The 19809-nt window shown below is 40.3% G+C and overlaps 2 protein-coding genes across 2 annotated transcripts; one reads left to right on the forward strand and one right to left on the reverse strand.

Moving 5' to 3' along the window:
* Positions 1-1651: 1651 nt before the first annotated feature.
* On the reverse strand, positions 1652-11524 carry LOC142851750 (uncharacterized). Its single transcript, XM_075975749.1, has 5 exons — positions 11389-11524; positions 10125-10192; positions 7398-7524; positions 6300-6395; positions 1652-5492 (listed from the first exon to the last, which is right to left on the reverse strand). Exons 3-5 carry the CDS (start codon positions 7519-7521, stop codon positions 4135-4137), a joined length of 1578 nt encoding a protein of 525 aa, XP_075831864.1. The 5' UTR covers positions 7522-7524; positions 10125-10192; positions 11389-11524; the 3' UTR covers positions 1652-4134.
* On the forward strand, positions 11225-19501 carry LOC142851757 (uncharacterized). The gene is made up of 4 exons (XM_075975764.1): positions 11225-11254; positions 16639-16765; positions 17739-17834; positions 18638-19501. Exons 2-4 carry the CDS (start codon positions 16642-16644, stop codon positions 19477-19479), a joined length of 1062 nt encoding a protein of 353 aa, XP_075831879.1. The 5' UTR covers positions 11225-11254; positions 16639-16641; the 3' UTR covers positions 19480-19501.
* The last annotated feature ends 308 nt before the right edge of the window (positions 19502-19809 follow it).

Raw genomic sequence — 19809 nt, forward strand, 5'->3', positions numbered from 1 at the left:
AAAATTCTTGTGAGTTCCAGGCAGCCAAATTGAAGGATCCATCGTAAACAGGTTAGATACACTCCCCCTCAATTCACTGGTCCTAAATTTTTTTCCCTAAACTTAACTTTGACCTCTGTTCTGACAATACCTTAAACAGGTGTAAGAGACACCATACATTTCTATACTACAAACATCGGACAGGAACAAACAGACCAGCTATGCCAGGATGTGACCAGCACCCAGCTTTCTCAGGTCCCACCCCAAGATGACACCCACAAATAAGCAGGAAGCAGTCTTGAGAATCTGCTGCCCCAATTCCTTTAACCTGTTGTGCCTAACCTTCAGCTTTTTTATTATAAAACTGAGATGGGAATATAATTGTCTGCTCTGTCCCTTTAAGAGACAACCCACACTCCCTCCCTCCCCCATCTGCTGAGGCAAGCTGATCTTCAGCTTCCAGCTTGAGTCCTTTCCTTTTCTGTCTCCCCCTCAAAGAGGCAGCTTCTGTCTCTCCCTTCTCCCCTTCTCTCTCTCTGTTCTTCTCCGCCTTTCCCTCTATAACCCACTAAATAAATATACAATATCACTCTGCATGGCGTGCCTATCTATGTCTCTCTTTCTCGCCCACCACGTGGCTCTCTACCTGGGACTAGCTGTTTTGAGAGACTTGTGGCATGATCTTATGGCATGCCCATCTGTTTATCTCTCCTTATGGGAATGGCTGCCCTATTGAGGTCTTTTACCCAACATGTGGTTCCCTGCCTGGGACTCGTGGCCAGCTGCAGCTACTCTGGTGGCTCTCAGGACAAGCTGCATGCTGTCTGCTGCCACTTTGGGGACCTGAAGTGTGGTCTCATGGCCCACTGCCCACTGTTTCCACTCAGAGATCTGCAGCATTTTACTTTTACCATTACACTAGCTCCTTGGTCAGCCCGGCTATTTCCCCTGGAAATAATGGAGCTTTAGGGAGATGGGAGGCTTTTTAACAAGTCCATAATGTAACCTGAGTTAGTTAGGGATCCTCCTTTTGTCATTAAAAGCCCACACTCCTTCCAGATAGCTGTGTTGACCAGAGGATATGAAAGGCATATTTGGAGCCTGTGTAAACATTTAAAGATTGTCCCTTTGCTAACTGGAAGATAGGGATAAGGGCTATTAATTCAGCCTGCTGATTAGTGGCATGGGCAGGGCATGCCTTTGCCTCCACCTTGAGGAAAGAACTCAGGAAGGGAGTAAGGTTTGTAAACCTTTGTAAGTGAACAGATGGGAAAGATTATGGTGGGAGAAGACTGTGGTGTGTGACCCAAAGGTTAGTTTCTTTGACTTACAAATCAGAAGCTCAGCAGCCACTAACGCACGTATGCAGGGTGCCAGCCTTGAGTAGTGAGGTCCAGCTTCTTTGACAGGTACGCTACAGGTGTAAAGGGAGGTCCCAGCTGATGTCCTAGGACCCCAAGGACATATCTCTCCTTCTCTGTTACATAGAGGGAAAAAGGATGAGTTAAATCTGGAAGATAAAGAGCTCGGGCCTGGATAATGGCTAGCTAGTCCTAGGAATGATAAAACCTCTTTTTTGTAGAAGGAACAGCAAAGGCCTAAATTAGTTTTTGCCTAGGGTAATAGCTTTTTTTACAGTACCAATGAAATTACCTGGAGCCACGCAAGAAATCCGCTTAGGAGTTTATTAGAGGGGACGTACACAGGCCTGGGAAAGTCAGTGTGCAGAGAGAGAGAGAGAGAGAGAGAGAGAGAGAGAGAGAGAGAGAGGAAGATGGCGCATCCATCTTTTAAAAGCTGTCTAGCACATGTGCACAGGGGGTTGATGTGGCTGTCATATGCAGATGACGGGGCTCAAGCATGTGTGCAAAGGCTTACCTGTGACATACGTGGATCCACCTACACATGGGTCATGCAGGAGCCCTTTAACATCCCCGGAGAGAATTAGGCACTTCTGCCTGAGGGCTTTTATGCACATGCAGGGCAACTAGAACCCAGAAATATCAGTCTTATGTGGCTGAAAATATTAGAGTGAATGATAAAGAAAAGTCTTTTCTCGATTCCTCAAATTCTATGGTTGTTACTTAGTATGAACACTTTTCTTTGTTTATGACAGCAGTCCTTAGCCTGTGGGTAATTACCCATTTGGGGGTCAAAACATCTTCTCAGAAGGGTCACCTAAAACCATCAGATACAAAGATATTTACCCATTATCAAACAGTTAGGTGTAGAAAAGAAAACAATTTTAAGGTTGGGATACAATTGTATTAAAGAGTGTCAACTTTAGGAAGGTTGAGGATCACTGGTTGAAGGTATGAGGAGTCATTAGAGGCACTGGTTCACCATTCACTGCTGTGTTGTGTCCATCTAGAATAGATACTAAGGAGGTCAGATGTTGGTTGAATGGTAACATATGTCACTGTATTTTTCACAAGCATATTCCTTCCTTGTACTATGGATTCTTTCATCTTGGGTAAGGTCTAAATGATTCCAAAGGCATTATCACATTCACACTATTGGTATGGTTTTGATCCAGAATATTTTTGATATCTTTTAGGGTCTGAAGAAGCATAAACAATTCATGAATATTTTGAAATTTGCATTATTTCACTGAAGTTTGAACTACCATGTCTTGAGAAGTGCTAAAAGCTTATGAAAGGGTTTTTAAAATTTACAACATTAGTGCCATTTCTCTCCAGTATGAATTATCAGGTGTTTCAGAATTTCTTTACAAGTATGAAAATGCCACAGCATACAATTCATGGGGCTTCTCTGACAAGAATTGTTAGATGTTGTTTAAATCCAGAAAGCTGGTGAATGACCTTGCCATTCTCCAGTCATACTCTTCCTCTCCAATATGAATAGTCTGCTGTTGAGAATGTCACGTGTAAGCTCTAAAGTCTTTGCCACATTCTTTACACGTGTAGGGTTTCTCTCCAGAATGAGTTCTCTGATATTCCTTAAAGTTTCAGGTACAGTTGAGAGGTTTGCCATTCTAGATATTTGTAAGGCTTTTCTCCAGTGTGAGTTATTTCATCCTGAATTAGGTATGAAAACAGAGACTGTTCTTTCACTTCCCGGAAACGCAGACAGGAAAAATCACAGAGAAACTAATTACAGCATGTTTGGCCAACAGCTCATATTCCTAGATAGCTCTTACATCTTAAATTAGCTCATTTCTATTAATCTGTGTATCACCACGAGGCTGTGATTAACTGGCAATATTCTGGCATCATTCTCTTTTGGCAGTCACATGGCTTCACCTTGACTCTACCTACTTTCTCTTTCTATCTCTGTTTCCCGGATTTTCCACTTAGCATTAGGATATCCCACCTAATTGAAGGATTTTTATCTAGAATATATTATGATATCTTATAGAGTTTTAAGAAATAAGAAAACATTTTATGAACATTTTGGCACTTGTATTATTTCACTGAAGTTTGAAATACTCTGTCTTGAGAAACACTAGAAAGCTCATAAAAAATGTTTTCAAAATTGATGACAATAATGACATTTCTCTCCAGTATGAATGATCAGGTGATTCAAGTCTTAGAAACTACAAACATTCTTTGCTCATTCTTCAAAGGGTTTCTCTCACAAATCAATTCTTTGATGTTGTTTAAGACCAGAAGGCTCGAGGAGGACCTTTCCATTCTCCACACTCTTAATGTTCCTCTCCAGTATGAAAAGCCTGGTGTTGAGAACATGTGTTTAAGTTCTAAAGTCTTTGCCACATTCCTTGCACTTGTGGTTTTCTCCCAAGTGTGAGATAATTTGTGCTGAGTTAAATATGACTTTTTACACAAGGCCTTTTCACATTTTTCACAGTAGGGTTTTTTTTCCAGAATGGATTATTAAAAATGAGAAAGAATCCATGAAGTTTTAAAGACATTGCCACATATTTAACACTTATAGGGTTTCTCTCAAATATGTAAGAGCTCTTGCATTTTGAAAGTAATGATGATAAATGGAAGGCTTTGCCACATACTTCTCAGTTGTAGCGTTTCTTTCCTGTGTGAATGCTCTTGTATACAGAAAGTCATGATGGAACATAGAAGCCTTGCCACAACTTTGTGTGGTTTCTTGCCTGTATAAATTCTCTCATGTACTTTAAGTAAAGGTGCAGTACAGGATCTTGACACATACTTCTAATTTCTAAGGTTTCTCTCCTGTATGAGTCCTCTTGTGTGAATAAAGTCCGGATGGACTCCTGTAGGATTTGCCACATAGTTCACACTTGAAGGGTATCTCTCCTGAATGAATACTCTTGTGCGAATAAAGTCCTGATCGACTACTGTAGGATTTGCCACATACTTTACACTTGAAGGGTTTTTCTCCTGAATGAATCTTCTTGTGTAGAGAAAGTCGTGATGGGCGATCGAAGGCCTTTCCACACACTTCACACTTGTGGGGATTCTCACCAGTATGAAATCTCATGTGTGCTGAAAGTTGTGATGGGAAATAGAAGGCCTTGGCACACACTTCACACTTGCAGGGTTTCTGTCCGGTATGAGTCTTCTTGTGCAGAGAGATTCCTGATGGAGTATTGTAGCCTTTGCCACATAGTTCACATTTATAAGGTTTCTCTCCTGAATGAATCTTCTTGTGTAGAGAAAGTCGTGATGAACGATTGAAGGCCTTTCCACACACTTCACACTTGTAGGGATTCTCACCTGTATGAATTCTCCTGTGTTCAGAAAGTTGTGATTGAACATGGAAGGCCTTGCCACATACTTCACACAGGTAGAGTCTCTGGCTAGTATGAACCCTCTTGTGTACAGAGAGTGATGAGGGGTTTATGAAGGCTTTGTCACATACATCACACTGGTAGGGCTTCTCTCCTGTATGAACCATTCTGTGTTTAGAAAGTAATGATAGAGCATGGAAGGCACTGCCACACGCTTCACACACGTAAGGTTTCTCTCCTGTATGAATCCTTTTGTGTTCAGAAAGTCGTGACTGACGACTGAAGCCCTTGCCACACACTTCACACCCATAGGGTTTCTCTCCTGCATGAATCCTTTTGTGTTTGGAAAACCGTGATTGAAGACTGAAGGCCTTTCCACATACCTCACACTGGTAGGGTTTCACTCTTGTATGGATTTTACTGTGTAGAGAAAGTTTTGATGGAAAATGGAAGGCCTTGCCACATACCTCACACTGGTAGGGCTTCTCTCCTGTATGAATCTTACTGTGTAGAGACAGTTGTGATGGATAATTGAAGGCCTTGTCACATGCTTCACAATTGAAGGGTTTTTCTGTTCTATGAATTCTCATGTGTAGATAAAGTCGTAATGGAAAATAGAAGGTATTCCCGCATACTTCACACTTGTAGGGTTTCTCTCCTGTATGAACAATTTTGTGTTTTGAAAGTAATGATGGAGCATGAAAGGCCTTGCCACATTCTTCACACTTATATGGCTTCTTTCTTAGATTAATTTTCTGGTGGCTAATAGGTTGTGAGATCCAAGGAGGGGCTTTGTCACATTCTTTGCCAGTAGACTGTTTGTTTCCTGGTGAATAAAAGTTGAGAAATGAATGAAACCTGAGCAAAATTCTCTATACTTATGTTTATTTTTAAAAACAGAAACATTGGCTCAGACCTGTATTTTTCAATATTAATACCGTTACATTCAATATTCTAAAGATGTATTCAGTGCATCCTAATTAAAACCACCATTATAGGTTGAAATTACATAACCAGAAGTGAAAGACAAAGACAGGACAACATAGACCACAGAAACAAATGAGTATAAACAACGTCAAACATGTAGGGAAGGCATAGCATCCACCATTAAGAAAACAAACTATGATGCTAATTTAAATGAGACACTTAAACACATATAGAAATTTTATGTCCAGATGAACACAAAGTATAAATGTAGTCCAAGTTGGAAGACACATAATTTAATAGTTCATAGACATCCTAAATGCTTAGTTTTCAAATGTATGAAAATTTGGCTGAATAAGTAGAAAATTGTGTATTTCAATATTAAATAATATATTTAAAGGACTGAAGACAGGAGGATTTCTGCACATCTCATGTATGAGGATCTACTGACCAAATTATAAAAAATACATAGTGTTTATGTAGAAATTACAGAACTTAGTCAGTTACTGTAGACAGAGGGTGATCTAATGGTAGAAGGACAAAGCATAACAGAATCAGAGCTCCAGGAACATCCTCTTCTCACAGTAAACTACGAAAGGGGATCCTTTACACCGTATGTCCATCAGAACATTGTGAGTTAATGTTGCTGATAAAGCCTCCTTTTCTGCAAATCTCTCACCCTGGCCTCTGTCCCCTCATTCCTACACACCTGTTTCCATGGCAGCTGCTGCTAATCTCTTCATGTCTGAAAGTTCTTGTCTTTGCTCCAGAAATGTGACCAGGTATGGCTTAGAGGAGGCAAGGCCTGTTCATGGGAAAAGAAAACATTATTATTAGTGTATTCTCCTAGGAATCATATGTCCTGTCTAGGACTGTATATATAAGGAAAGAATGGATATAATCAATGATTACAGTAGATTAGGTCTTTATGAATTTCCTGATGGGGCCATCAGAATGCATAGGAGGAAATGAAGATGTGCAGGTACTGAGGTTCATGCTCCCCAGTTACAACAAAAAATATTAAAATCAAAGCGTGTGGTATTTTTTTTAACATGGATGCTTCCCACTCATGCCCCTTACTTTATAACATTACCCCCAATATAAAGGGTACGTCTAAAAACAAAGAGAAGGTGTTAAGAACACGAGAAGAAATAAAATCATTGTAAGGCATATGAATACTCTCCTTAAGTTCCCTAAAATTTGCCCCATAAATTTCATTGTTTGAAGCACAAGCACCCTTGAGATACTATAGAAAGAAATCCAGTTTGATGCTGACAGTTAATTAAGAGTTCACCGTGGAAGAGTCCCTCACCCATGTGGTAGAATATTACTTCAATGTGTGTTGATTTTGTTCATCCTCTGGAACATGTGATTAATGATGGAAAGATATGTTATATTTGTTTGAGTAAATAAAATTCACCTGTGCTCAGGAAGCTGAGCCAGCAACGAGCTGACTAAAAGAGGTTGGAAGGAGCCAGGTGGAGAAGGGCTTTTAAGTCTGGGTGTGGAGAATAATGAGAGCTTTCTCATAGACACAGCAAGGAGAGGAGGTGAGCTATTTGTTATATTTTCCCTCTGCGGAGAGGAAGTGCACCTCAGCTTCTGAATCTTGAGTTCCTTAGAAGGACAGAGATTTATACAAGTTCCCTTCATAGCTTTGAAAGAGGCTGTGCATGAGGGAACAGAATTCCCTCAGGCTGCAGCTCCTGTGGCACAACCACTGCTGATATATGCTGGGAATTGTAGTTCCTGATTAGGAGAGTCAGGGCTTAAAAGGCAACAACGATTTAAAAATAGGACAACCCACCCAGGAACACAAGGTTGCTGAAATTCTCCAACATCACATCCCTGTACAAAGTCCACTGATCAGGGTCCAGCAATTCCCACTCCTCTGCAGAGAAATCAATGGCCACATCCCTGAATGACAGCATTTCCTGAAATAAAGAAAATGAATAAATACTATGTATTATATTAATTAAAACAGGAAGAAAAACACAAATTACAAGAGGCATCTGTATTCTGGATATAAATCTAAAGGTCACCAATAGTGAGAAGAGAGATGGAAGCCCTTCTGACATAGGTAAAAAATATCCGTAAACAAGTCTGATGCAGTGTTGTGATGTTGACAAAATTCATCATTAAGAACACTCAATGACAGGAGATTCTAGAAACTCCAAGGGATATTTTAGTCATGAGACCCATAAAATCAAGAGTGAGTGTATCTCCAGAAGAGTACTGTTCAGACTGGAGAGATGGTTTAGTAGTAAAAAGCACTGACTGCTCTTCCAAAGACCTGGGATGGATTCTCAGCAGGCAGGATTCTCATGGCTGCTCACAACTGTCTGTAACTCTAGTTCCATAGGATCAGACAACGCCTTAAACAAGGACACTAGCATTACAACCATGCACAACATCAATAAATAAATAATAAAATCTTGAGATAAAATAAGCATTGTGTCATGTGCTAGTATCATGATACAGCAAACATAACATAGATTGCCAACATTACAGAGCCATGGAGATGGAGAGGGTACTGCTCAGCCCATAGGAACAACCACAAACGGTATGTACAATGAGGGTGCAGATCAGATCCAGCAAGTCTGGGTTGAGGTTTGGCTTCCTGAGCATGAAATTCAGGCAAAGTGACAAAAGAACTCATTTAAATGGTTCATGACCTTTAATGAAAGAGTGGGATAAATACAGGTTCTTCTCAGTATCTTGTGACAGTGTTTAATACACTTAGTGAAATACTTGTTCAGATTCAAAAAATGAAATATTCAGAGCTATACCTCTTCTACTTTATTATCATAGGAACTAAAATAACGAGACCCCATGGAGGAGGAGAGAAAAATTCTTGTCAATGATTTGTGTAAACAATGGGAATGGGAGACAAAGGAAACAAAATAAGAAATTTTCATTTACTACAGTATACTACACATATGATTCAACTCTTGTTCAGGAATATAGGACTATAACAAAACACTGCAAAAAAAAGTTTTTAAATAGTAGCAACATGGTTTGCTTCCATCTGGACTGATGACCTCATCAGGATGAAGACAACCATGTGTTCAGAAGTCATCTTTTTTAAAAAATATTTATTTATTATGTATACAATATTCTGTCTGTGTATCTGCAGGCCAGAAGAGGGCACCAGTCCTCATTTACAGATGGTTGTGAGCCACCATGTGCTTGCTGGGAATTGAATCAGAACCTTTGGAAGAGCAGGCAATGCTCTTAACCACTGAGCCATCTCTCCAGCCTCCCAGAAGTCATCTTTAGAAAAACTGAAGAACACACACCATATGAATTCACCATCATTTGGATTGAGTTGACCATGATGTATAAAACCAACTATGCAGCACCTATAAAACTTCCTAGTACAACTGTCCCCTTTAGGTTTTATTGTATTTTTTTATAGACCAAACTGTCAACAGCAGGTCTCTAATGTATTTTAGATTAGAATGGATTTTATATACCATTAAATTCCTAAGATTATAATGATTATTCAAGCTGACAAAAAGCTGACTGAGAGATGTACGTCTAACAATTTATGTCTTTGGTAAGTATAAGTTTAACCACTTATTTCTTTGTTAACACTAGACTTCTAAAATTTTAAAGTAAAAAAAAAAAAAGATATATTTTATGAGTGAGGCCTACATTCCCAAGGTCTACTTAGGCTAGCAGAAACCAAATTAAAGAAATATGACTAGCATTTTTGTCTTTACATACTAGAATTACATTTTAAAGTTTTAGTTCAATGCTAAGGGATCTTGAATTCAAAATTTTAAGGCTCAAGCTTAACAGGGATAAAACTGTAAAATCTCATCTTATAGAAGCTACTAACTTATTATAAATTGTGATAGTTAAAACACACAAGTTAATGGTCAGTCACCTTAGAGATGATTCAATTCTTCCATGTGCTCAGAACTATGTAGTTAAACTTAGCAAAAATGTAATTCATTTATGAGAACAAGTTTTAGTTCTTCCATACATGTTGTCAAATAGAGAAGTAAATACAAAGAAAGTTTGTGTAAATTCAGGCACACTTAATAGATGATCCTCAAAATCCTTAGAGATCCATTGAATATGACATTTAAAACATTTATTGACACAGAGCCCATCTGGATTATACTTCCTGCTCTAACTTCTTCTCAGATCTCTGATGTTGAAAGAAAACTGTAGATTGATCCACTTAACAGTAACATTAACAAAATAAATGAATAAAATCCATTCCTTTTTATTTATTTTTTATGCCTATTTATTTTGGATTTTTTTTTTTTTTTTTTGGTTTTTCGAGACAGGGTTTCTCTGTTGCTTTGGAGCCTGTCCTGGAACTAGCTCTGTAGACCAGGCTGGTCTCGAACTCACAGAGATCCGCCTGCCTCTGCCTCCCGAGTGCTGGGATTAAAGGCGTGCGCCACCATCGCCCGGCTATTTTGGATTTTTTGAGACAGGGTTTCTCCGTAGCTTTGGAGCATGTCCTGGAACTAGCTCTTGTAGACCAGACTAGCCATGAAGTGAGAGATCTACTTACCTCTGCCTCTCAAGTGCTATGATTAAAGGTGTGCACTGCCACAGTCTTGCTAATACTGATGTTCTTTCCTGGCACAAAAATTTAAAATAACAAAGTAATCAGATTTGAGATAGAAATGAAAAAACTAAAAAGGAATTTATAAAAAATTTAAAAGTATTTTTTCTGGGCAATATGATGCTTAAGAAATGCAAAGATAATGGCATGTTCTCAAAATTTCCTTAGAGGCCAAAGAGGTTGAACAGAAATTACAAGTTTGGAAGTTAAAATTTCTTCAGATTTTCAACTCTAGTTATTTTTGGTACAGCCTGAGAATCTGTTCCATCAGACAATCTTCAGGATGCAGTAAACACCAACGCCTGCCGGCTAGTTTTTCCTCCACGGAACACTTATGCATTGAGATTGTTCTCATTTTTTATCATTTACAATATCAGCTGGACATATATACTTTAATGTTCACTTTAAAAAATATTTTCTGCTTCAGAATTTTCTATTTTTCTCATAATTTCTATGTATCCTGTTTATCTAATAGGAGAGAATGCCTGAGCTTCAAATTTAAATTGCCCTAAATATTAAAGACTTATAAGTGATCAGACTCTGGCAAGGGAGGAGATTAAAGGGGGCGCACAAACATCTACCCTCTAAGAAAGGAATCATTTTCTACAGTATAAAGGCATTTTATTCCAAGCTTCTAGTGCACAACTAGTAATAAAGAGACGTCGGCTTGATATCTGAAACTACGTCTATGTACTGAACACAGCACAAAGGTTTGGGAGCTCCGGTAAAATAATTGTCGTGTCGTATCTGACACTTGGCTTTGTCAAATAAGGGTCCGCACGTCCTTCCTAGGTCTCTCATTATAACCAAATATACAGCGCAGTAAGGATCAGAAACTCCTCTTCTCTGGACCGCTGAAAATCCTGACTACAGCCATTCAGAGTCAGCTGGTAGCAGCAGGCTTCCCAGGGCGAGCTGGAAAGTGAGCTCCCGGCACAGCCTCGGGGGCCGGCAGCCGACCCGCCCTTGTCCGGGAGAGAGATCCCGGGAGGACTGGAGCAGCAGGGAACCCAGCACCGACCCCAGCGCCCACTCTCAGGCGGGGACCTACATCCTGCCTGGATGGCGCAGCCTAGGTAGGAACAGCAAATCCAAAGTGAGCTTCTTCCTTCTTCCCATGGCCCCGCGCCCACTCCTTTCACGATGGACCTACCGGCTCCCCCTGCACTACCGCTCAGACCTGCTGGGCTGCCCTGCACCCCGAACCAACCTGCGTTCAGAGATGCAACCCCAGCAGGGTAGTAAAACCCTTGAGTCCAAATTGGAGAGGGAAGCGCAGAGGGTGGAATGCGCGCAGGAAATCAAAAGGCGACTTTGCTATCCATGAGTGTGACATCACAATGATTGAAACTACATTTCCCATAAGTCCCCGTAATAGAGCTCCGGTAGGGGCTGGTTTCATTGATCTTGGGAAAGAATGGCCGCCACCACCTGCTGCAGCTGGAGGGAGACTGGCTGGTGGTCAGGCTACTCTTAAAATCCTCAGTGTATGGAGACCTCTCAGCAATGTTTATTACATTTACTAGTTATTTTTTTTTGTCACTTTACAGTGATTTCACACACAGGTTTGCTTATTTTAGAAATTTACTCCAGAGTAAAACATTCATTTTGACTTTTTACTTTGAGATAATCATAAGAAATTCACATGGGAAAGTCATTGCTAAGCCTTTGAAAGGAAATATGAGTAGAGGTCTGGTGGCCACCTGGTGTCTGCCTCTTATGAGTACAGTGGTGGTTGAGTTCAAAGCAGTCCTGGGCAATTTAAGAAATGCGTGTGTATTCCAGAAGGTGGTGGTATAAAAACAGAGAGAGGAGAGGGGGAGGGAAAGGGGGAGGGAGGGAAGGAGGGGAGGGGAGGAGAGGAGAGGAGAGGAGAGGAGGAGAGGAGAGGAGAGGAGGAGAGGAGAGGAGAGGAGGAGAGGAGAGGAGAGGAGAAGAGGAGAGGGGAGAGGAGGAGAGGAGAGGGGAGAGGAGGGGAGGGGAGGGGAGGGGAGGGGAGGGTAGGAGAGGAGAGGAGAGGAGAGGAGAGGAGAGGAGAGGAGAGGAGAGGAGAGGAGAGGAGAGGAGAGGAGAGGAGAGGAGAGAGACCTTGGTTTTAGAGGGCAACACTAAATTCAGAAACACAACAGAGCCAAACATCTTGTGGGGCTGGAATATGGAGAACACATTCTGCTGTTGCAGGGTTACCATCAGGGAGTTTTGATTGCTTCTGGTTTGTTGTTGTTTCTCTGCCAGATGAATAATTCAAAGAAAAAAAAATCTCAAATGCAACATGTAGCATCAGGGGAAAACACCAAACCACAGAGTAGAATCCACAGGAAAAGAAGGGTTTTTACCTACTTAGAGTTTTTGATGTGAAGGAGTTTTTTTCTACTGTACCTTTACAAGAAAAACACAGAGAAAAATTTGCCTTCATGATGCCTACTTGTAATAATCTGTACCCTGTTAAGAGATACAAATGAAATAGTCTCCCACAGGAAATATTAAATAGACCCACCCTGTTCAAATATTTTATAAGTCAGCCATTAGAAATGATGCATAAGCAGTTCCTGATTCTATAGTTTAACTTTATATGGATAACATTTTATTAGCTGATCAAAATCTATATACTTTGCAATGTTTCAAAAGGTAAAGAAAATTTTGCCTTTTTTGGGATTAAAAATTGCTCCTGAAAAAATACAAAGAGGAGATTCTAATTATTATTTTTATTGAATGATATGTTAAATAAAGAGAAAGAGACATTAAACAAAGGCCCCCATAATTAGATTGTGATGGATGAAGGTCATCTGTCTATTTGTAACTTTCATTGGTTAATAAAGAAACTGCCTTGGCTTTTTGATAGGGCAGGATTTAGATAGGTGGAGTGGACAGAACAGAATGCTGGGAAGAAGGGAAGTGAGGTCAGACGCCATGGATCCAACCAACAGGTCAGACATGCTGAATCTTTCCCGGTAAGCCACCACCTCATGGTGCTACACACATTAATAGAAATGGGTTAATTAAGATGTGAGCATTATACATTAAGAGGCTGAAACTAATGGGCCAGGCAGTATTTAAATGAATACAATTTGTGTGTTGTTTTTTCGGGTGTAAAGCTAGCCGTGCAGGAGCCGGGCAGGACGAAAAGCAGGCCTGCTTGCCCCATTAGAACAAGATTGCATGATGCTTTATTAACTTTGAATTTTCTAAGTGCTAATGACAAAAAAACAATGTGGAGAAACATAGGATAACATGAAAAACCATGGAATTAAATTAGCTGGTATACTTTAAGGATGTGTTGACTTCAGAATGGACACCAGGACATGTGTTACATTTGGGAAGAGCTTTTTCTTTTCTTTTTCCAAAGAGAAGAAAAGCTATGGTACCATCACAATTGAACAATAGATACCTCTTAATTAGAAGAGAGGATAGTTCATCAAATAACATGGTCATTTAATCTAAACAAATGTATGAAACTAACAAAAAGCTGTTCATTGATTAGATATAACTTGCCAAAATGGAACTTCTCTAAAATTAAGATGGGAAAGGGTTTGTTTTTGTGTTTTCAGGAAAATGAAGGTATCCACCTAAGTTATCTGAAGACCACTGTGGACTCAAGTAATAAGCAGATCACGGTTCTGCTTCAAAAACGAAGTAAGCTAAAGGCAGATACCTTTGATATTCAAATTGTATATTCCAATGATGGATCAAAAGAGAGAGGGGATAATAGATAAGGAATTCTAAACCTATTGCCGAGGGAAATTCTATAGTGCACCTTGGAGTAGTACAGTACACTCTTCAGTGTGATCCCAGGAGCCCTGCCCCTCCTCCTGCGGGAGGGGCAGAGGAGGAAAGAATGTGCTCAGGAAAGACAGGGAGAAGTAGGTTAGATTGCTGTGGTAGATGTGACACAAAATTTATATTTGTCACAAATTAATGGGATAAAGCATGGACAAGGGATGTGCAGAAAGTTCTTCAGAAGGATTTTGAAAGTTCATTGCAAGTAAATGTCAGAGATTTGTAGTTTTTTACTTTGTTCCATGATTTTAAACATCACCGTGGCCCTGACACATGCCCTTCATTACTGCATGGATTCAATGTTCACATGCCAACTGTCAGTGCCAGCAAATGAGAAAAGGGATTACTTATTTCTTTGTATTATTGGGTATTAAACCAAAACCATCTTCCTTATAGTCTAGTGTTATAGCCCTTACCTGAAGCTAGTCCACCCTGTCCATACTCACAGGCTAACACCGGGTGCTCAGATCACATGACTGTAACAACCTGACGCCCTGTTGTCCCCCTTGCTCAAGCCCATTTCCTTCTTCACCAGCAAGCAGTTGGGCAGGAGCCCAGTCATTGTACAAAACACCTTCAGTGGGCTCCAAGAAGTCTTTCGCGCTGACTCATGGGAAATGTACTCTGGATCACGATGACGACACAGGAAAGGGCTGTGGATCCAGAACCTCCATGTTCAGTCTTCAAATTTAGCTTCTCCCCAAAGTTAGGTGAGTGTCCTGCTCACCGCTGGACTTGGATCTCTGACATGGAGGTTGGTGCAGGGTTCAGCGCCGTCCTGCAGATCTGAGGGACTGTGCAAGGTGGCGGGTCCGGCGTGGAGGGAGCTGATTGGGCTGCTTAGCAGGGATGCGGGAGAAGCTACCTGGAGGTGCTGTGCGGACCTAGACTGGGCCACAGCACCCGGGTGCAGGTTTGACAGGGTAGAGGGCGCCACGCCAAAGCCATGTGCTGTGAGTGTCCAGTCTCCTAGGACGCCCCTGCTTTCCGAGCCCTCCCGTGCTTCTGGTGGTTCAGGAGCTGAAGGAAACTCACTTTCCTGCTTGGCTGGAGAAGCATGCTCCCCTTTAGCTGACTCTGGGTCACATGGCAATAGTCATATTTCTCAGGACTTCCAGAAAGGACGGACACATAGTCTCACCTATATAATGTTTTTATTTTTTTCTTCTATTTCACTTTCTCTCTTGTTTTTGTTTGTTTGAGAGTGCTGGGATTAAAGGCATGTCCCACCACACCTGGCTCCACGTATACTTTATAGAAACCTATACTTTAGGAAGCTCACCTCTCTGTTCCTAAAGTTCCTAGTTTCCAGGGACAGAGTACTGTGAGACAGTTGCTGTAGGGGATGTTAGTTCCTTTTCCCTTGGAATGAATTTTGATATTTAGGGAAGCCTCTGGTGGAATAGAAATGTTATATACGCTCTTGTGATCAGAATCGTCACATTCCACTCCCTTACACCCACAGGATAATTTTGTAGTCAGTATGAACCTATCTTTGCTGAATCCAGATAATTACGAACTTCACATTGCAGAGTGAAACATACTGAGAGTAATACTGCATCCAATTCCTTTTGAGACTGTGATGTCGGAAATTTCGACTCCTTTTCAGATGTAAGAGAGGACTTGGTGTGATGAGATAAATGGATCTCATGATTGACAGGAGGAGGCTTGGATATCTCTGAAAGGAGGGGTGTAGGCGGATGTGTCTCACCCCCAGGCAGTTCTCAAATAACAAATCACCGTGAATATGATTTAATATTCTCTTCCAATAGGTAAGGCCTATTACTAACTAACTCTTACATTTTAAATTAAGCCATATTCCTTATTTGTCCTCTGCCATATGACATTACCTTTGTTAATATGGAACGCTAATCTACTGCTCGTTCCATGTCTGGGAGAACTCTGAAGGGAGTTTGGGTACTGACATTCATTTCCTGGTGATGGCTGTGAATCTGTTCGAGGCTATGTAGAGAAGACTCAAGAGTCTTTTGTTCTGATAAATGAGTGTTGTCATTGTTACTAAGTTTTGGTGGTACTGTTTGTGTTCAAAGTGACCCTTTGTGTTTTAGTCACAAATTTGACCTCTTATTTCTTCCCATAGACTCCTTACTAATCATATCCTTCTCTACAGCCAAAAACATTACTTCCTGCATTGTCTTTAATTTGTTAAATGTTTTTTATATTATCTTTGTCCTTCAGGTATGGCAGATAGTTTAGTTATGCACAGTAGCTTATGTTGGCTTTCATGGTCTTTTAAGACTTGGAATGCATTTCTCCAGTCCCTTCTGCATTCCAAATTTTCCTTTGAGAAATCCACTCTTATCGCTAGGGACATGTGTTTTCACTTGCAGCTTTCTGCTACTGAGCCATCTCTCCAGCGTCTGCAGTACTCTTTTGTAGACTCTCCCTCTGAGGATGGTTCTTAAATGTATAATATCATGGGAGTTCCCAGGATCTTCTGCCATTCACTTTCCTTAACGATGAGTTCTGTGCAACATCACAGCACTGCCTCAGACTTATTTTAGGGTATTGCTCACGTGTGTTCGAAGGGCGTCTAGCTCTCTTCTCACTCTGGGTGACCTTTAGATTTATATACAGAAGTGCATATAACTGTTTTAATTCATATTTTTACTGCTGTTTTAAATCGCTTAATATTTAATAGTCATTCCTTTTTTTGTATCAGGAAATGCTGTCATTCAGGGACGTGGCCATTGATTTCTCTGCAGAGGAGTGGGAATTGCTGGACCCTGATCAGTGGACTTTGTACAAGGATGTGATGTTGGAGAATTTCAGCAACCTTGTGTTCCTGGGTGGGTTGTCTTTTTTAAAATTTGTTGCTGCCTTTTAAGACATGACTCTTCTAATCTGGACCTGCAGCTCCAGTACCACCAGCAGTGATTATTCCACAAAAGCCTCAACCTGAGGGAATTCTGTTCCCTCATACACTGCCTCTTTCAATGCCATGAAGGGAACGCATATAAATTTCTACCCTTCTAAAGAACTCAAGATTCAAAGGTTAAAGCAAAAATTTTCTCTTCAGAGAGGCTGAATAGCAAGTAGCTCACCTTCTCTCCTGTCTCGTTTCTACTAAAATGCCCGTCTCCTAACCCCTACTTACAAACACCCCTCCCCTTGGCCTCCTCCTACCACTTCCAATCAGATGGTAGCTGCCTCAGCCTCCTGACGTCAGGGGAATTTTATTTAATCAGATAAATGTAACTCATTTTTGAATCATTAAGCAAATCTCCCGGAGCATGAAGAAAAGAAGCACACCTTAAAGTAATATTCTATGACATGGGTGAGGGAACCTTCCACGGTGAACTCTTAATTGTCATCATCAAACTTGATTACTTTCTACAGTATCTCAAGGGAGCTTGTGCGTCCCACAATGAAACTTATGGCACTAATTTTAGGGACAATTAGTGTTCCTGTACCTTAGAATGATTTTATTTCTTCTCGTGTTCATAACACCTTCCCATCCTTTTTAGAGGGATATTTGTGGTAATGTCATAAAGTAAGGGAATGAGTGGGAAGCACACATGTTACAAAGAATACCACACTCTGCAATTTAAATATTTTTCCTTGTAACTGATGGATCGAAAGCTCAGGACCTGCAAATCCTAAATTTCTCCTAAGCATTCTGATTACTCATCAGGAAACTCACAAAGAACTAATGCTCTACAAGTCTTGTTTGTATCCTTTTATTCTATATACAGTTGTACAGAGGACTTGTGATCCCCAGGAGAACACACTAATAAGGATGTTCTCTTTTCCCATGAACAGGACTTGCCTCCTCTAAGCCATACCTGGTCACATTTCTGGAGGAAGGACGAGAACCTTCAGATATGAAGAGACAAGCAGCAGCTGCCATGGAAACAGGTGTGTAGGAATGAGGGGACAGAGGCCAGGGTGAGAGGCCAGAGATCCAGCAGAAAGCCAGGCTTTATCAGCATCACTGACTCACAAGGTTCTGATGGACATACAGTTTTAAGGATTTCGTTTGTGTTCTGCTGTGAGAAGAGGATGTTTATGATGCATTGATTCTGGCATGCTCTGTCCTTCTCCCATCAGGTCAGCTTCTGTTTACAGTAACTGACCAAGTTTTATAATTTCTAGGTGAACATGATTTGTTTTTCATAATTTGTTCAGTGGATTTTATTCATAAAATGGGCATACATATTTCTGTCTTTGATCCTGGAAATATGTCATTTAATACTATTATTGACAGGTTTCTTGTTACGCAGCTGAAGTTTAGTACCTTCCAAAACTAAATATCTGCATCTAGGATATATATAAACTATTAATGTGTTTTTCAATTTGGACTACTTTTATACTTTGTATTCATCTAGACATAAAATTTATATATGTATTTAATGGCTCATTTAAAATAGCATCATACTCTTGTTTTCTCAATTGTTGATGTTATGCCTTCCTTACATGTTTCACATTGATTAATATTCATTTGTTTGCATGTTTTCATGCTTTTTATTGTTATTGCAAGTTATATAATTTCTTCCTCTCATGATGCTTTTAATTTGGCTAAATAAAATACTGCTATAGAAATTTGAATGTAACATTATTCAAAATGAAAATGCAGGTATGAGTCAATGTTTCTTCTTAAAACTGAATATAAATTTAAATAATTTTGTTCAGTCATTCATTTCCCAACCTTTACTCACCAGGAAACAACCTCTATGCAGGTAAAGAATTTGGCATAACCCTTCCTCAGAACTCACAACCTATTAGATACCAAAAATTTAATTTAAGAATGAAGCCATATAAGTGTGAAGAATGTGGCAAGGCCTTCCGTATTCCATCGTTACTTTGTGAACACATGAGAATTCACACAGGAGAGAAACCCATCAATTGTGACATATGTGGCAAAGCTTTCAGAACTTCAAGAGCAGTTTCTGTACACAAGAAAATCCATGCAGAAGAGAAACCCTACAGTTGTGAAGTATGTGGCAAAGCATACAGAAGTCCATCCGCATTTTTTGTACACAGGAAAATTCATACAGGAGAGAAAGGATACAAGTGTGAAGTGTGTGGAAAGGCCTTCTATATTCCATCACAACTTTCTCTACACAAGAGGATTCATACAGGAGAGAAACCCTATGTGTGTGAAGTATGTGGCAAGGCTTTCTATGTTTCACATCAACTTTCTGTACACAAGGGAATCCATGCAGAAGAGAAACCTTACGTGTGTGAAGTGTGTTGCAAGGCCTTCCAATCTCCATTATTACTTTCAAAACACAAAAGGGTTCATACAGGACAGAAGCCCCACAAATGTGAAGTATGCGGGAAGGCCTTCTGTTTTCCATCACAACTTTCTGAACACAAGAGGATTCATACAGGAGAGAAACCCTACCAGTGTACTGTATGTGACAAAGCCTACAGCAGTTCATCAGCCCTTTCTGTCCACAAGAGGATTCATACAGGAGAAAAACCCTACAAATGTGAAGTATGTGGCAAATCCTTCAAAAGTACATCAGTATTATCTGCACACAAGAAAATTCATACATGAGAGAAAGCCTACAAGTGCCATGTTTGTGGGAAGGGCTTCTATGTTCCATCACCAGTTTCTGTACACTAGAGGATTCATACAGGAGAGAGATCCTGCAAGTGTCAAGTGTGTGGAAAAACTTTCTATGTTCCATCACAACTTCCTGTACACAATACGATTCATACGAAAGAATAACCCTACAAATGAGAAATATGTGGCCAGGCCTTTATGATTCCATCACGACTTTCTAAGTATATGTGCCTTCATACAGGAGAGAAACCCTAATTGTGTGAAGTATGTGGCTGGATTTCAGTCCTCCATCAGCACTCTCTAGAGACAAGAGAAGTCATA

This window comes from Microtus pennsylvanicus, chromosome 6 (genome assembly GCF_037038515.1).
Source record: "Microtus pennsylvanicus isolate mMicPen1 chromosome 6, mMicPen1.hap1, whole genome shotgun sequence".
In the NCBI taxonomy this organism is placed as follows: Eukaryota; Metazoa; Chordata; class Mammalia; order Rodentia; family Cricetidae; genus Microtus; species Microtus pennsylvanicus.